The sequence below is a fragment of the Typopeltis vanoorti genome, chromosome 8, assembly GCF_054136105.1.
Source record: "Typopeltis vanoorti isolate ZY-2024b chromosome 8, IOZ_Tvanoo_1.0, whole genome shotgun sequence".
Classification (NCBI taxonomy): Eukaryota; Metazoa; Arthropoda; class Arachnida; order Uropygi; family Thelyphonidae; genus Typopeltis; species Typopeltis vanoorti.
Window position 1 is genome coordinate 38,328,958 of NC_143556.1, and position 18,424 is coordinate 38,347,381.

The 18,424-nt window shown below is 38.6% G+C and overlaps 1 protein-coding gene across 1 annotated transcript in view; it reads right to left on the reverse strand.

The window, feature by feature from the left end:
- Window positions 1–18,424, reverse strand: part of LOC150103937 (voltage-dependent calcium channel type A subunit alpha-1-like) — a 1,762,795-nt gene that overhangs the window by 230,471 nt on the left and 1,513,900 nt on the right. Inside the window, exon 37 of the mRNA XM_090397103.1 lies at window positions 13,244–13,350. Coding sequence (XP_090253229.1) covers window positions 13,244–13,350 — 107 coding nt within the window. The remainder of the gene's footprint in view (window positions 1–13,243; window positions 13,351–18,424) is intronic.

The following is an 18,424-nucleotide window of genomic DNA, read 5'->3' on the forward strand; positions in this document are numbered from 1 at the left end:
CAATCTGCCTCTAACCTAAACTTTTCGCATCACATTATATCAGTCTGATGACCTGTAAACTTCAATACCCTATCCATTAGAGAGTTGAAGTTTAGAGCAGGATGAAACTGAATATCATATTGAAAAGAAAAGTGTAAGAAAGTTTTAAAAGGAATCAAAGTCAAGTAGCTTTCAGAGGTGAACTGTAAACTCAAGTATAGAAATATTATTCAAATAAAAAGGAAATAATCTTGAAAACAAGAAAAAACACTCAATATAGACTCTACAATAGAGTTCTCTAAAACAACAGAGAACATTGACAGGCATATGGATCAGCTGTCTGCAAAGATAGAAAAATCAGAATTTCATGGTGGACTCAGGAAGTTCAGGCAGTCATGGAAAAGAAGAAAGCAAATCAAAAGTTCATAGCAAGTATGTCACATTTGCTCTCAGAGAAGACAGACAAAAATGCAAGGAATCAAACAATGTGTAAAAGCAGCTAAAAAAAATCAGGGAATATTTTAATAAGAGAATGGAAGATAAATATCAGGAAGGTGACAAATTATTTATTATTCCTATTATTATTATTATCCAGGATTTCCATGAAGTCACAATGCTCATCATCATCACTTTAGAAGCTATTGAAAAGCATGATGATGATGATGAGCATTGTGACTCATCATCATATTAAAGGAAAGAATAGTACTGTAAAAGGAATTAGGAAATTAGGATGATAAAGGTGACAAAAATACTGAAAAGCACATTATTCCTAATGTCCGGAATAATTACTTTGAAAGACTGCTAAATGAAATGAGAAGTGACAGAAGAATGGAAGTAAACATTCCTGAGGAATGCAATCAGGAGCACATATTATTCCTCTGAGGGAAAAGCCATCAAAACTTGAAATATGGAAGGGCAGCTGGTAGAGGATATCTGAACAGAAATGTTCAAATATGGAAATGCTTTTGAAGCAGTATGGTGTGAGGTGGAGGATGAGAGGATAATATGTTTATTTCGGAATTGCTATAGACCAAGGAATGTTGAGTGAAGACAAAGAAATGTATAGGCAATGTGGCTTAATGAAAAATTGAAGATTTCAGCAATGTTGATTGGAATGAAGAGATAGTATGAGGGAATAAATTTCTTGAATTCTTAAAGCACAACCATCTTAGGCAATATATAACAAAGAGCACACAAGGGTTAAAAGTCTTAGATCTGGTTATATCATCAGAGGATGTGATTGTGAATGGAGTGTCTAATCTTTCCCAAACTGGTAAGAGTGACCATGAACTGATTCACTTGGGATATAGCAAGTCATATGAAAATTTCTGTGAAGAAGGGATATATGTGGAACTACAAGGCTGGTGATTATGAAAAGCTTAGGCGACAACTGGGAGCACGTAGAAAGAGGGGTTGAGTGGAAAGTAGACAGATGCTTGCTTGAGCATTGATAAAGGGCTATTTAACTGCAGCAATATATCTGAGTGCATTCCAAAGGTGAAAAGGCTAAATAAGTTTAGGAGTAAAATGGATGAATGAAATTATTAAGCACAAAATCTGGAAGAAGGCATTGAAAAGGCACCACAAGATGAATGCTAGTAATAATCAACTGGTGTATAGATGGTATAGTGTAGGAGATACTAATAGTGAGTGAGGAGGAGGTATGAGTAAGCAAATAAGTAAACTTGATATTATTAAGGCAATAGGACTTGACGGTACATCATATGTGTTTAGACGGAATGCTATAGGAATTAACGTGAGTCTTGCAAAATGGCATGTCTTAAAGGAGTGGAAAGTGGGAAAAATTGTTCCACTTCATAAATGGGGGGGGGGGATAAGACTGAAGCTACAAATCTTAGCCCAGTCTAGTCTGTGTCTGGAGTTGTTTTTAAAGGTGTTAGAAAAGTGATAATGGCAGTATTTAGAAGCAGATGATAGAGTTGAAGTATTCAATGAGCAGCTTATCAGTTAATTTCATCCTTGTGAAGCCAGCATCCTCAGAAGTGAAGTGTACAGGGATTGGTTGAGGAGGGACTGATGGTGAATGAATGGGCAGGAGGTATATGAGAAATTAAGTAAACTTGATGTTAATAAGGCAGTAGAACTTAACATTATATTGTCCCATGCCATGAATGCTGAAAGGAATTAATGGCACCTTTGGCATATCTCTTTAACATAAATTTTGCAACAGGGTGAGTCCCAAAGGAATAGAATATGGGAAAAATTGTTCCAGTTCACAAAGGATGGGATGTGGGGGGATAAGACCAAGGCTATAAATGATAGGCCAAACTGTGAGTCTGCAGTTCTTATTAAGATGCCATAGAAACTGATAAGGACTAGAATTCATAAATGGGTTGATAATAGCAGTATTCTTTATAACAGTTAAATCATTCTCTGAGTTGTGTTTACATCCAGGTTTCATCCCTGGAAGTTACTCACTTTCATCCCTTTTGCAACTTCCAGGGATGATCCCTTGTCCTTACTCCTTCTCCTTGTTCTACTATATGAAAAATCTCCCTAGTGATGTGATTGTGAATGGAGTGCCTAATCTTCCCCAAACTGATGAGAGTGACCATGAACTAATTCATTTGGGATGTAGCAATAATAACCCTTCAACAGCTTGAGCGTCTCAATCATGTTACCCTCCCCCCATTTATCTACTGTACACCAAACTCTGCAATCTACATGTCCTCATAATCAACATTGTACAGTTGTGATATCATTTTTGTTATTCATCTTTGCACTCTCTCCCAGGCTACTTCATCCCATTCAAATCCTGGTGACCATATCTGAGCTCAGATATCCAAAAGTGATCTAATGAAAGCTTTATACAAACCCTCCCACCATACTTTTGGTGGGAGGGTTTGTCTCTTGTGGTCAATGTCCTCCTTAACATTGCAACAATTCTCCGAGATGTGTTTGCATCCTTTGCAATATATATCCTTGGAACTTCAAATTCTCTATCTACAACCATCCCTGAGATCCCTTGCTTCTTTCAGTATAATCCCACCAAGTGAATATGAAGCATCCCATCTGTGGATCCTAAATTTTAAAACCTTACATTTAGTTGCATTAAACATACATCCCCACTCCTTCACCCATCTTTCCAGCTTATTCAAATCTTTTTGAAGAGCCAAACTATCGGCGCTGTTACTAATAACCGTCCCAAGCTTCGCATCATACGCAAACAACTGAACATCTTCCTGTAGTCCTGTGGCAAAATTAACATAAAGATTGAACGAAAATGATCTGAATACTGAACCCTGTGGAACTCCACTTGTTCTCTTCCTACTCCTTCCTACTACTACGATAATATATAACTCTGATATCTACCAGAGAGCCAATCACCAATCCAATCCAGTAACCTGATATCCAAACCCATATGTTTAAACTTAATAATCAACTTATCATGTGGCACCCTGTCAAATGCTTTTGAAAAATCAAAAAAATATTACAGTGTATGCCTTACCGTCATCCACTGCTCTTGCCACTTTATTGTAAAAGGTTACTAGATAACTAAAACAAGAGCATCCTTTAACAAATTCATGCTGGCCTGCATAAAAAACATTGCCCCATCTACAATTCTGAATATGAGCTCTTACCAATTTCTTTAAAATATTGACAACTATAGAAGAAATACAAACAGGCCTATAGTTTGATATCTCCATTCTACTGCCACCCTTATGCAATGGTACTATCTTATTCTCCTTCCACTCTCCAGGAATCTGTTCCATTGGAAGACTAGGCACAGTCGGTTCCATAAGACATGTGGTGAAATTCTATCTAGACTCCATGCCTTATTCACATTTAGCATACTCAGTATTCAGTAATACATCATGTAAACTGCAGAGTTTAGTGTATAGTAGACAAATGGGGGAGGGGAATATGATTGAGATATTTAAACCGTTGAAGGGTAATTATTGCTACATCCCAAGTAAATCAGTTCATGGTTACTCTCACCAGTTTGGGGAAGATTTAACATGCGATTCACAATCACAACCGGCCTGGTTGGCCAAGTGGTTAGCATATCTGCTCTCCAGCCAAAAGGCTGCAGGTTCAGTTCCTGCTGTGGGAATGGATGTTTGTGATTGTCTGTGAAAATACCAGTGGTGGTAGATGCCATTAGTGTAGAGGATGATGGTAGTTGCAGTTCGTTGTAGCTGGTGAGCTGAGTGGTGGAGATGGAGAGTTGTAGAGTAGGTGCCCTCCCTCGATGAGTCTTTGGACTCCCTGGAGGTGTCACGTAATAATAGTAATAATAACAATGATTATTATTATTATTATCCTTCTTGGAATAAAGCTTGCTGTAAAAGGATGAAACACTCTAATAAAGTGATCATTAAATGCTTCAACTATGTGTCATCTGCTTTGGTCACCAATTCCCATCGCCATCCAGCAAGTTAATCCATTGACTATCATTTTTCTTTTACTCACCACACAGCAAAACATTCTTTTATTCTTCTGCAATTGTTCTTTTTTTCTCTTGTCATTCGTTTGACTCCAAATCGCTTTATCTGCTTTACTCGAGGCATGCAATCTGCATTGCTGTCAACAATTTTTCTTAAGTATCTTCCATGCACTAATTATTATTATTATTATTACCCAAGACCCCATGGAATCAAAGACTCATCTAGGAGGTTCTTTAATCATACACACACAGCTCATCATACCGTGCTTTAAACACACTCAAATTATCTGCAGACACCACACTCTCAGGCAAGGCATTCCAATCATTCACAACTCTGCATGAAAAAAACCTGCTTCTCAATCCCCTACTCACATCCTCTTTATACAGTTTCCAGGAATGACCTCTGGTTCTCCCCTGATCTCCTACTATTTTCTGTAGAATTTCTCCAGCACTGATCCTATTACAAACCCCCTTAATAACTTGTAGGTCTCTATTATGTCTCCCCTCTTCCTCCTGTCCACTAGACTCTGCAAGTCGCATCTTCTCAATTTTTCCTCATACTCAACATTCCAGATTGTTCAGAGGTTAGAAACTGCCTTATTTAGTTGCCTCTGGCCCCTTTCCAATATTGCCTCATCCTTCTGAAAATCAGGTGACCAAATCTGGGCACAATAGTCCATGTGTGGCCTAATCAAAGCCTTATACAATGGAACAAGAATCTCCTTATTTCTACAAGTCATTGTCCTCTGCATCATTCCCAGAAGCATTTGTGTTGTCATCACAATTTTGGCTATATGTCCCCTAAATTTCAGATCCTTATCCACTATCACCCCCAGATCTCTTATTTCCTTCACATCCGACAATATATCCTCACCAAGCATAAATTCTGCATCCCATTTTTGTTTTCCAAATTTTAAAGCTTTACATTTTGCAAAATTGAAATCACATCCCCATTTCCGTGCCAATCACTCAATTTATTCAAGTCTTCTTGTAAGGCCACAACATCTTCTCTACTCTTCATGGTTCGTCCCAACTTTGCATCATCTGCAAACAACTGAATATCTCCATCCAAATCCTCACCAATATCATTAATATACAAGTTAAACAGCAATGGCCCTAAAACAGACTCCTGAGGCACACCACTAGTAACTTTCCTTTTCCTGGATATCGCTTCCCCACACACAACTTGTTGATACCTATCAGATAGCCAGTCTCCAATCCCATCTACACTAGTCTGACTATCAACTTATCATGTGGAAATCTATCAAAAGCCTTTGCAAAATCTAAGTATATTACTGTGTATGCTTTTCCTCTTACCATGGAAGCAGTCACCTTATTGTAATAAGTAAGTAGATTACTAAAACGTTACCAACTTTTAGTAAATCCATGCTGTCCATGAAAGATAATACCATTGTTGTCAACCCAATTCTGAATCCTAGTTCTCACAAGCTTCTCCATAAACTTAACTACAACACCTGACACACAGATTGGCCTATAGTTTGATGCTTGAGTTCGATCACCTTCTTTATGAAGTGGCACAATCTTGCCCTCCTTAGGAACTTGACCCAGTGCAAGACTCGTATTAAAAAAATATGTCAAGGCCGGTGTCAACTGCCTGGCACATTCCTTCAGAATACGTGGTGATATATTATCAAGTCCCACAGCCTTATTTACATCTAGTTTGCTCAACTCCCCATACATACACCTCTTGCTCACTTACTGACTGTAAGTGAGCAAGAGTTGTATGAACTTACTGACTTACTCAGTAAGTAAGTAAGTCAGTCTCTCTCTCTTCCCCATCATCAGCTGCTCTTAATCTCTCCATGAAGTCACATTCACAAGACCTTTGAACTGCTCATTAAGTATCTCCACAACACCTTCTGCAACAGCTGTCTTTACACCATTTCCTGCAATCAATGTCATCCTTCCATAATCATTCTTTCTTTTGCTGGTTACATATCGAAAGAACTCCTTAGGATTCTTTTGGGCTTCATTAGCTAACTGCTGTTCATACCTCACTTTAGCTACCCTCACCAACCAAGTCACCCGCCTTGCCTGGTGTTTGTAGTCCTCATGGAATTGGTTATTTCCACTTCTCTTATGCTGCCTCCATAATGCCCTTTTTCTCTGTTTTTCACATGCTTAATCTCTTTATTCATTCATTTCAAACCTACCTTATTTAACCTTCTCACCCTTGAAATACATTTAGACATTGCATCTAGTAGATAGTTTTTGAAAATCCCTCAAGCTGCATTGATCTCTTTTCCAGCAAACTCCTCATTCCATGCGATACCTGCAAGCTGTCTCCTGAGCCCTTCATAATCCTCCCCCCCCCCCCCCCCACACACACTTGTAGTTCCACATATACCCTTTTCTTACAGAGGTCCTCACACTGCTGGCAAGCACCCAGGTAAGCATGTCATGGTCACTCTCACCAATTGGTGCATGATTTGACACCACATTTATAATTACATCCTCTGATGAGATGACCAAATCCAAATCCCTCAATCCTCGAGGGTCCTCTATTACATACTGTCTGAGGTAGTAATCCCTCAAAAACTCATTTTCTTTACTTCCAGTTGCTATCTCATCATTCTAGTCTATATTGCCATAATTAAAATCGCCCATAATGATCACTTTTTTCTTATTTGCTTGGCTAATTTGATTATACATTTCATAGTCACTACCATCCAGATTTCCTGGTCTATAACAACATCCAACCAACTATTTCATTCCATTCACTTCTATCTCACACCATACTGCTTCAAAACCAATGTCACTAATTCCCTGTTGCATCTCTACTTTGTATGGACATAACTCTTTCTCTATCATCAATAGCACCACCCCCTCCCTTTTTACCCCTTCTATCCTCACGAAACATACCCTTCCATCTCTATTCCTGTCAGGATGTCGTCTAACCATGTCTCACTTATTGCAACAATTTTTGGGTGAACAGACTCAATTAGTGCAACCATTTCATCTGCTTTGTTTCTTATACTTCTAGCATTTGTATATAAACACAACAGCTCATTCCTGGATCTATAGCTAGTTCCACTGATACCACTCATTCGATGTGATCTCTCCATGCTCAACTGGGGCCATTTCCCTTTCTGGTTATTCATTTTAGAACCCTCTTCAATTCCAATTATAGCCTCTTGATCCCAGGTCATCCCATTCCTTTCCTGTCTACACATGCTCTCACATCCTCTTGGAGCATCTACCTTTCTCATGCTGTGTACCCCTGTCCATCCTGAGCCTCCCCATTTCCCTGTTCATCTTGCACACCCATTCTCTCATTTTCCATACTCATACCACTTACTTCCTCATTCATAACCACCTCTTCAATCTCTCCTGCTTTTCCACATGACTTCCCACTTGATCTGATTCATTCTCTGAACTCACTGATCCTCCTCTTCTTTCAATTTGTTTCATACATAGTATTCCTACAAGCTGACTTGTAAGTCTATGATAGTTGCCTGCCTTATAAATTCCACATTTATTTTGCTTGTGTTTTGATTCACATTTTGATGTGTTTTGATATCTCCACATGCCTATTCATACTCCAAGTCAGGACCACATGGTCACTCTCGCCAACAGGAGGATAAATATGACATCTCAGTCACAATCAGATCCTCTGATGCTATGACCAAATCATGAAAACTCTTGATGCTCAGGTTCCCTACAATACATGCTGCCAAAGACAGTTGTCTCTCTAGAAATTCAAAAGTTTAGTTCCCTTATTGCTTCCCAGTTTATATCACTATTTAAGTCCCCCATAATGATCACTTGCCAAACTAAATTGCCTAAACATTTCCTGCTTATCACCAGTTATATTCCGTGGTCTGTAGTAATATCCCACTAAATATCTCTTCTTATAAACCATATACGCTCAGAGTCATTGGTGTTATCTCCTGTTTGATTCTCCCCCTCCCTGAGAGGGCAAAATTCATTCATCTCTTATGATGAGTAAGACTCCTCTACCACCACCACATTTGACCTTCCTATCCTACCAAAATAAGCAATAAATCTTCAATTTCTATCCCTGTTAGAGCATCCTACTCAGTTAACCCAGTTTAACTGATACCAACAACCTTTGGAGAGGCAGAGTCAGTTAATTCTACAAACTCATTTCCTTTATTTCTAATGCTCCAAGCATTTGTATACAGAAAAACCAGTGCATTGCCAGTATTCTTATGGCCATTATTATTCTCCTTATGCTTCACCTGGCTCTGTAATATTGTGTACATCTTCTCATTTCTCAAGCCACTATCCCCACATGATAGCTCTCTTCTATCCTCAAATGTTCTCCATGTATCCACGTATTCCAGACCTCTTCTTCCTACACATTCTTGCTATCATCTCATTCAATAGTATTGCTCTTCTCCTTTACTGTGCATTATCACACCAGTGCAACATGCTCACTATATTTCCTGAGACACATTTCTGCTGCACTATCTCTCTCACATCAATCTCAAATCTTGTACTACACAATAACTACCATTACTATTGTCTCCTCCAAATTTCACTCCTCTTCAATGCCAGTGCCACACTTTCTGTCATTCCACCAGGCAAGCACTCCTTAGGCACACTACTCTGCACACCTTGAATCATCGAATTCATCCTCCTCTCACTGGCATCCCTGACTCTTACAGTTTCCAATTTCTCTCTCTCTCTCTCTGCCTCCTCTCTCTCCCGCTCTTTCTTCCTTCTCCCTCTCATCTGTCTTTCCCTTGCTTCCACTCTCTCTCTCTCTCTCTTATTCTCTCTCCTTTGGTCTCTGATTCCATTCTCTTACACGTACACTCATTCTTCTTGCACTAGCTAACCTCTCCATCCTCCTGATATCCTCGCTCACCCTCCTGAACTCAGTCTCTTCATTCCTTCCATCTCTTTTCTCAGCAGTTATTTCTCTCTCCACATATCTTGTTTTCAATTGACATTTACACACACAATCATAGCCATCAGACAAACCATCTCCATCTGCTACACTACCCAAGGTTAAATCCATGTGTATCTCCTTAATATTTTCCCCACCCTTCAACATGCTCGTAGTATCCACAAACTGAATTCCCCATTTCTCTGCTTCCAAGCACTCTGCTGCTGCTGCTAAATCCCAAGATCAGATACTTATGTCTCCCAGTGCCTCCCACTACCTACATTTCATGCATGTGTACACATTCCTGTCCTGTACCTGCCACATTTTTAAACAATGGGATGCATACATACTACATGTATAGCAAGCAACAAAATCATCAACTATGCTACAAATAATGTAGCCTTTAAATGATGATGGACTGGGTGAATTGCAAAAACTGGCAGCAGCCATATTGAATACAACTGATACAGTTGGATACAATATTGGTAATATATATATATATATATATATATATATATATATATTATATATATATATATACAGGGTGTTCGGGATAAATTTGACAGTTTCGTAAGGAAAAAGAAAATCTTCTTTGTATCTATTAAATTTAATGAATTGACAAAAAACATTACAGGCAGAGTTAATTACAATACTATCAACAAGATTTACTCAAAATAACCACCATTAGCATCGATCACAGCTTCAATTCTGCTTCGGAACCTCGAACAAGCTGATGCTACAGTCTCCCTGGGAAGGGCCGCAAAAACTGTTTTAATTTTATCCATTAACTGGGCTTTTGTATTACTGGAAGTGCGACTGGTGTCTTTTTCAACTGCGCCCCATACAAAATAATCCATGGGGTTAAGGTCTGGGGAGTTTGGAGGCCAAACATTTGGACTGGTGAAGTCGTAGAAATTTTCAGACAACCATTTATGACTTTTCCCAGAGGTGTGGCAAGGGGCCGAATCCTGCTGCCATACATACGGCCTACCATTGGCTACCCTTGTTATCCAGGGCTTGACTACAGTTAGCAACTCCACGAACAAAGCCCGAATTCCAATGCCAGGGTTCTTCAACACCTGTTCCTGCAGATTTGCGAGGAATTCTGCTGTACGAACGCAATCAGATCGTCTGCTAGGGATCTTTCTTCTTGCTACATCCTCGTAGTCACCATTGCAAGTCTCTAGTTCATGCCTGATTGTTTTTACTGTATTCAGGGAGCATTGGGCAGCAGTCGTAATATCCTTATTTTGATGGCGGGCACGAATCATCATGATACAAGTTATTCTCTTCCATGATTCAGGTGGGTTCCAGCTATCCATCCTTTCTGACATCTTGTATATGAATGAAGAAGGGTCCAAACTTTTAATTGAAGAGAAGTGTGTGTTAATACATGTAACTTACGGAAAAATATAATTAATTATAAACATGTCAAATTTATCCCGAACACCCTGTATATAATATAGAAAGTATTTTTACCTTGGGTATAAATATGTTAAAAATACCAAGCAATTTTAAACCTGGTTTTACTCCATTTCCCAAGTAAGCAAACAGACTAAAAGTCAAGTTTGCGCCTGCAATTGATGCAAGTCTAACTGATCCCACAGGTAGTGCAGATCAGGGCAACTCGTGGCAAAGGTGGAACAAGATCCGATCACTAATCTTAATATTTACCCTTAATGCCAAAACACATCTCCAAGCAGGGGATGTATGATGTTTTATAAAGGTCGAAACCGGTCTGGGTAGTGGCCCCTTGCCTTTAATACAAAACATCATACATCCCCTGCTTGGAGATGTGTTTTGGCATTAAGGGTAAATATTAAGATTAGTGATCGGAGCTTGTTCCACCTTTGCCACGAGTTGCCCTGATCTGCACTACCTGTGGGATCAGTTAGACTTGCATCAATTGCAGGCGCAAACTTGACTTTTAGTCTGTTTGCTTACTTGGGAAATGGAGTAAAACCAGGTTTAAAATTGCTTGGTATTTTTAACATATATATAATATATATATATATATATATACATATACATATACAGGGTGTTCGGGATAAATTTGACAGTTTCGTAAGGAAAAAGAAAATCTTCTTTGTATCTATTAAATTTAATGAATTGACAAAAAAACATTACAGGCAGAGTTAATTACAATACTATCAACAAGATTTACTCAAAATAACCACCATTAGCATCGATCACAGCTTCAATTCTGCTTCGGAACCTCGAACAAGCTGATGCTACAGTCTCCCTGGGAAGGGCCACAAAAACTGTTTTAATTTTATCCATTAACTGGGCTTTTGTATTACTGGAAGTGCGATTGGTGTCTTTTTCAACTGCGCCCCATACAAAATAATCCATGGGGTTAAGGTCTGGGGAGTTTGGAGGCCAAACATTTGGACTGGTGAAGTCGTAGAAATTTTCAGACAACCATTTTTGACTTTTCCCAGAGGTGTGGCAAGGGGCCGAATCCTGCTGCCATACATACGGCCTACCATTGGCTACCCTTGTTATCCAGGGCTTGACTACAGTTAGCAACTCCACGAACAATGCCCGAATTCCAATGCCAGGGTTCTTCAACACCTGTTCCTGCAGATTTGCGAGGAATTCTGCTGTACGAACGCAATCAGATCGTCTGCTAGGGATCTTTCTTCTTGCTACATCCTCGTAGTCACCATTGCAAGTCTCTAGTTCATGCCTGATTGTTTTTACTGTATTCAGGGAGCATTGGGCAGCAGTCGTAATATCCTTATTTTGATGGCGGGCACAAATCATCATGATACAAGTTATTCTCTTCCATGATTCAGGTGGGTTCCAGCTATCCATCCTTTCTGACATCTTGTATATGAATGAAGAAGGGTCCAAACTTTTAAATGAAGAGAAGTGTGTGTTAATACATGTAACTTACGGAAAAATATAATTAATTATAAATATGTCAAATTTATCCCGAACACCCTGTATATATATATATATATATAATAAATTAATCATTATATGGTTATGAAGTTCTTGGAAGGCCATGTTTCTTCTAGATCCTACATTAGTTTACAGTTTTCACTGCTATAAAGGAAAATGGAGTGTAAAGCAGTGGCATAGCTAGGGGAGTGTGGAGGGAGTGGTCCACCCCGGGTGGCACTTTGAACCTTTTGAACTTTTGCAGTTAATTCTAAAATACAGTCTCGAGAACTCAGTTCCAAATATTGTAATACTACTGCAATATATATATATACATGTATACACGCATGCACGCACACACATACACAAATAATGATTGATCAAAGACTGGAGACCACACATATGAGAGTTCTGAGAAAAATTAGAAAGTGAACAGATGGCATCAGTGGCAGAATAATGTTAAAAATAATGATATCAGAAAAGAAATTGATGTTAGCATTCAGAAATATGTTAGCAGAGCTAATCTCAGGTGTATGGTCACTTAAACCGGTGTTTTATGCCAAGATGGCAGGAAAAAAGACCCAGAAGACCAAGATCTAGGGATTGATGCTATTAGAAGATCTGGTAATAATGGATCTTGACTTGAATCCTTATTACTAATATCCTGTTAATATGAATTTAGTAATATGAAAAACTTTTCATGTAGCAATAGCATAGTATCCTTGACACTCCATGAGGGTACATATTAGGAATTTTATAAAAATGATGATTTTTTTTTTTCATGCACTGTAATTTTATGGAGTTAGTATCATTTTAAATTTTTAATGTTTCTTTCTTAATGGCCAAAGTATCAGTATAATTTTGTTAATAACTTCTATTATATTAAATTTATATGAAAATATGTGGTTTCAATTGCTGAAACATTTTCTCAAAAAAGACTAAATAAAAACATGTACCTTTTCCATTTTAACAAATGTTCATCTTTCTGATGATGTATCTTATATTTTATTTTCTTTGTTTATTTAGTTTCTACTGTGTTAAGGGACCATCATATGTATCATTTATATCATTAAAATATCACTTGGAACACTTACCCCAACAACATTTCCTGCAGTTCCTCGGAACCTGGTGGTTCTCCAGTTGTCCAAAATTAAGAGTGCAACATAAATTTTTCCCACTGTCATTTTCACACCAAGCAAATCTGAAATAAACAGCCACATAAAAATGAATAGCTAATGAATATAAAAAAATAAATATAAATATTTATATATAATAAATTAATCATTATATGGTTATGGAGTATAGAAATTAGTGTTTTACTTTAAAACTAAACATAGTGTTTTAATTTATTTCCCTATACATCGTTTTGACTTTCTGTAGTATTTTTGGTGTGTTGAGAGGGGCGGCAAACTCAGGGACCGCCCCAGGCGGCAACAGCTCTAGCTATGCCACAGGTGTAGCTAGAGCTGTTGTTGATGAGAGTGATGAGAGCTTGGTCCACCTTTACCACGAGTTGCCTCAGTCCTAAAGCTATAATAAATTTAGTTTAATCCTTTATCCAAGTATAAGCAAACAAAGTTTGCACCTGAAGTATCTTCAGGACTGAGGCAACTCGTGGTAAAGGTGGACCAAGCTCTCATCACTTGGCTTAATACCTCCCATAATGCAAAGCACATCTCCTTGCAGACATGTATAATGGGCCACTACCCAGATCGGTTTCGACCTTTATTGGGGTCTCGTCAGTGGGAGCCAGACCCAGAGGTGGTGATACTAAGATGGAAGTAATGGAGAAGTCATATTTACCTATACGAGTTGCCAAAAAGGTCTCATCTTATTATTAAATTACTCTGGATTTAGAGAAAGATGTTAGAGGTTTTTTCCCACTTGGTTAGACTATAATAAATTTAGTTTAATCCTTTATCCAAGTGTAAGCAAGCAAAGTTTGTGCCTGAAGTATCTTCAGGACTGAGGCAACTTGTGGTAAAGGCAAATTAATGCAAAGATGTGCTTTGCCCATAATGCAAAGCACATCTTCTTGCAGACATCTATAATGGGCCACTACCCGGTTTTGACCTTTATTGAGGTCTCGTCAGTGGGAGCCAGACCCAGAGGTGGTGATACTAAGATGGAAGTAATGGAGAAGTCATATTTACCTATACGAGTTGCCAAAAGGTGTCTCACTCTATTATTAAATTACTCTGGATTTAGAGAAAGATATTGGAAGTTTTTTCCCACTTGGTTAGACTATAATAAATTTAGTTTAATCCTTTATCCAAGTGTAAGTAATCAAAGTTTGCTCCTGAAGTATCTTTAGGACTGAGGCAACTCGTAGTACAGGTGGCCCAAGCTCTCCTTTTGGCAACTTGTAAAGGTACATATGACTTCTCCATTACTTCCATCTTAGTATCACCACCTCAAGGTCTGGCTCCCACTGACGAAACCTCAATAAAGGTAAAAACTGTTTTGGGTAGTGGCCCTTCCCTTAATGCATAGCATTATACATGTCCGCAAGGAGATGCGCTTTGCATTATGACAGATACTAAGGCAAGTGATGAGAGCTTGGTCCACCTTTACCATGAGTTGCCTCAGTCCTGAAGATACTTCAGGAGCAAACTTTGATTACTTACACTTGGATAAAGGATTAAACTAAATTTATTATAGTTTAACCAAGTGGAAAAAAATTTCCAACATTTTTCTCTAAATCCAGAGTGTAAAGCTATTCTTTTACTGTACTCTAGATAGGTATATGTTAACAGCAATTGCTGTAGCAATGACATTATTATAATGACTGTTACATAGAGAGCTATAGCTGAAACCCAGAAAATGTGGCGGGGAGGGGTGTCAAGATCTTAGGAGTAAAACAAATATTCGTAATTATTATTATTTAGGCCTCCAATGAGTCAAAAGACTCATCGCCGGAGGTCCTCCCTAGGAAACACAAGTCTATCAAGACTCATCGTGGAAGGTCCATCCTAGAAAACACAAAGTCTGTCATACTACTCCTTAAACTCATTGACTATTCTTGCTCTCACCACTCTATTAGGCAATGCATTCCACAGTTCAACCACCCTCCATGCAAAGAAACCACTCCTCACCCTCTTGCTCACAGTTTCCTTTCGTAACTTCCAGGGATGGCCCCTTGTCATCGCTCCTTCCTGCTGCTCAACCAAGCAAAAGAACTCCCCAATGTCAACCCTGTAACCATCTCTCAACAGTTTAAAAGTCTCAATCATATTACCTCTCCTTCTTCTATCCACCAAATTCTGCAGTCCACATTCCCTCAGCTGATCCTCATAATTAACATTGTACAGTCCTGAAACCATCTTTGTTATCCACTTTTACCTAACCTACCCTTTCCACAGTTAATTTCAAATCATGGGGACCAAATCTGAGAACAATAGTCTAAGTGTGGTCTGATCAGGGTCTTATACAACGGAATGATAACTCTTTTATCTCTGCAGGTCAGCGATAAAACACAGTGAAGTCAGTGAAGGTAACACAGCAATCCTCTGTTTTACCTTCACCACCTTTGCAATATGTCCCCTGAATTTCAGGTTTCTACGAATCATCACCCCCCAGATTTCTTGTCTCCCCTACTTCCTCCAGTATAGCTCCTCCAATACAGTATGCAGCATCCCATCGATGTGTCCCAAACCTCAAGACCTTACATTTCGCTGCATTAAACTGTACTCCATTCATTTGCCCATCTATCTAGCTTATTCAAATTCTCTTGCAGGGCTACCACATCTGCAGTATTACTAATAACCTTTCCCAGCTTCGCATCATCTGCAAACAACCAAATATCCCCTTGCAGTCTACGGACAATGTCATTGTTATAAAGGTTAAATAATATAGTTCCCAGTACTGAGCCCTGTGGAACCACACTCTGTCTCCTTGAAACTGCCCCACCATACACAACTCTGATACTTATTGGACAGCCAATCCTGAGTCCAGTTGGCCAACCTGACATCCAAACCCATGTGCTGCAACTTAAATATCAGCTTATCATGTGGCACCCCTGTAAAATGCCTTCGCTAAAATCAAGAAAATGGCAGTATATGCCTTTCCTTCATCTACTGCTCTTGTAACTTTATTATAAAAGGCTAGCATATTACTAAAACAAGAGCGTCCCTTCACAAATCCATGTCGACTCTCACAGATAACATTATCTTCATCTGCCCAATGTTGGATACGATCCCTAACTTACTCTAAGATCCTAACAACTACTGATGACACACAAACTGGCCTATAATTAGACACTTCCAGTCTGCTACCGCCCTTATGTAATGGCACTATTTTACCTTCCTTCCATTCCCTGGACACCTTTCTCGTAACCAGACTTTCATTGAAAAGCCAGGTCAAAGGAGCTGTGAGTTCTTTAGCACATTCTCCAAAACACGTGGCGAAATACCATAGAGTCCCACAGCTTTACTGACATCCCGCGTACTCAGTATTTGGAACATTCTCTCCTCCTGCACCTCTAAACCTCAAACCTGCCCTATCCCTCTAATATTAAAATTTCCTGCTCCAGGATGAAATACACCAATAAAATGTTCATTAAAGAATTTCACTATGTCCTGTGCATCAGTCACTCTATTCCCATTTTTTTTTATCCCACACTGTCATTCGTCCTCAATCATTTCTCCTCCACAGGTATAAATATTCTTCAAAAACTTGTATCGGGGAACAAAAATCATAATGTTTATTAGCAGTGACAAAGCAGATTCTTAATAAGAATTTTTAAGTTTATCCTGATAGTTTACTCTGATGTAGTGATTTTATGGCCAGTCTGTGAACAGAAGTGTGCTAATATTCTTGGTTTAATCCTTTATCTTCAACCTTGGTATCACATCTGGGTCGGGCTACCACTGATGAGACCTCAATAAAAATTGAAACTGGTCTGAATAGTGGCCCTTCTCATAATGCATAGCATTATACATATCCATAAGGATATGTGCTTTGCATTATGGGATACTAAGATAAGTGAAGTCACCTCTATTATACGCGTTGTTCAGTCCTGAAGTTACTTCAGGTGCAAATTTTATTTGCCTACATATGGATAAAGGATTAAACCAAGAATATAATTTCTTTGCATCTTTAATTTACAGTATAACCAAGTGGAAAAATTTCCAACATCTATCACTAATCTAGAGTATTTTAGTAATGAGGTGTGACCTTTTGGCTACTTATATATGGAAATATGACTTCTGCATTACTTCAACCTTAGTACCACTTCTGGGTCTGGCTTCCACTGATGAGACCTCAATAAAGGTTGAAACCTGTCTGGGTAGTGACCCTTCTCATTATGCATAGATTATACATGTCTGTAAGGATATGTGCTTTGCATTATGGGATACTATGGCAAGAGATGTAATTAGCCTCTAATCACATCTCTTGCCTTAGTATCCCATAATGCAAGGTTCAAATATGCACCTGAAGTCACTTCAGTCTTTGCAAAGTTGCAAAGACTGAAGTGACTTCAGGTGCATATTTTGTTTGCTTACATATGGATAAAGGATTAAACCAAGAATATAATTTCTTGGCATCTATAATTTATTGATAGATGAAAGAATCTGCAGTGTTGTTTGGAGAAGGTTTTATTCTGTAAGAGAGAATGAAAGTGCAAAATCAGGGAAACTATTTCTAGTGTGGTGGAAGATGCAAGAGGGTGTGTGTGTATGCAGGAAGCATTTTAGGAATGTGTATGGTTTGAGGATGTGAAAAGTCAAAAAATGCTGAAGCAAGTTGCTCGGATCTCAAATCTGCAATTCATAGTCATCAAATATGCAAACACATCAGTGAATCAAAATGGAATATGGTATTGCAATTCAGGTATACTAAACTAAAATCATCAGGAACAAGGGTGAGGAGTTCATGACACTGGTTAGTTCAACGTCTCCAAGATTATAGATACAGGAAGCATAGAGGGAACAGGATGAGAGAAGAGTATTCCTGATAACAGTAGAAGAATTGTAACTAACAGGAGCAAAGTTAACTAGTATAGAAGTCAGTGCATTTGAAGCTATTTGGTGTGAGATAAAAGCAAACAAGACAAAATATAGTTGTTACAGGCCAGAAGTGAAGTGCAAAGGGACATGATGCATCAGAAAGATTAGTTCAATGAGTATATGGGAAGTAACTGTTGTTCAAGGAAAGGGCACAGTGTGTGTGTGTGAGAGAGAGAGAGAGAGAGAGAGAGAGAGAGAGAGAGAGGAGAGGGGAGAAATGCAATTTCTGCAGCTACTGGGAGATAATTACCTGAAACAATATGTGAT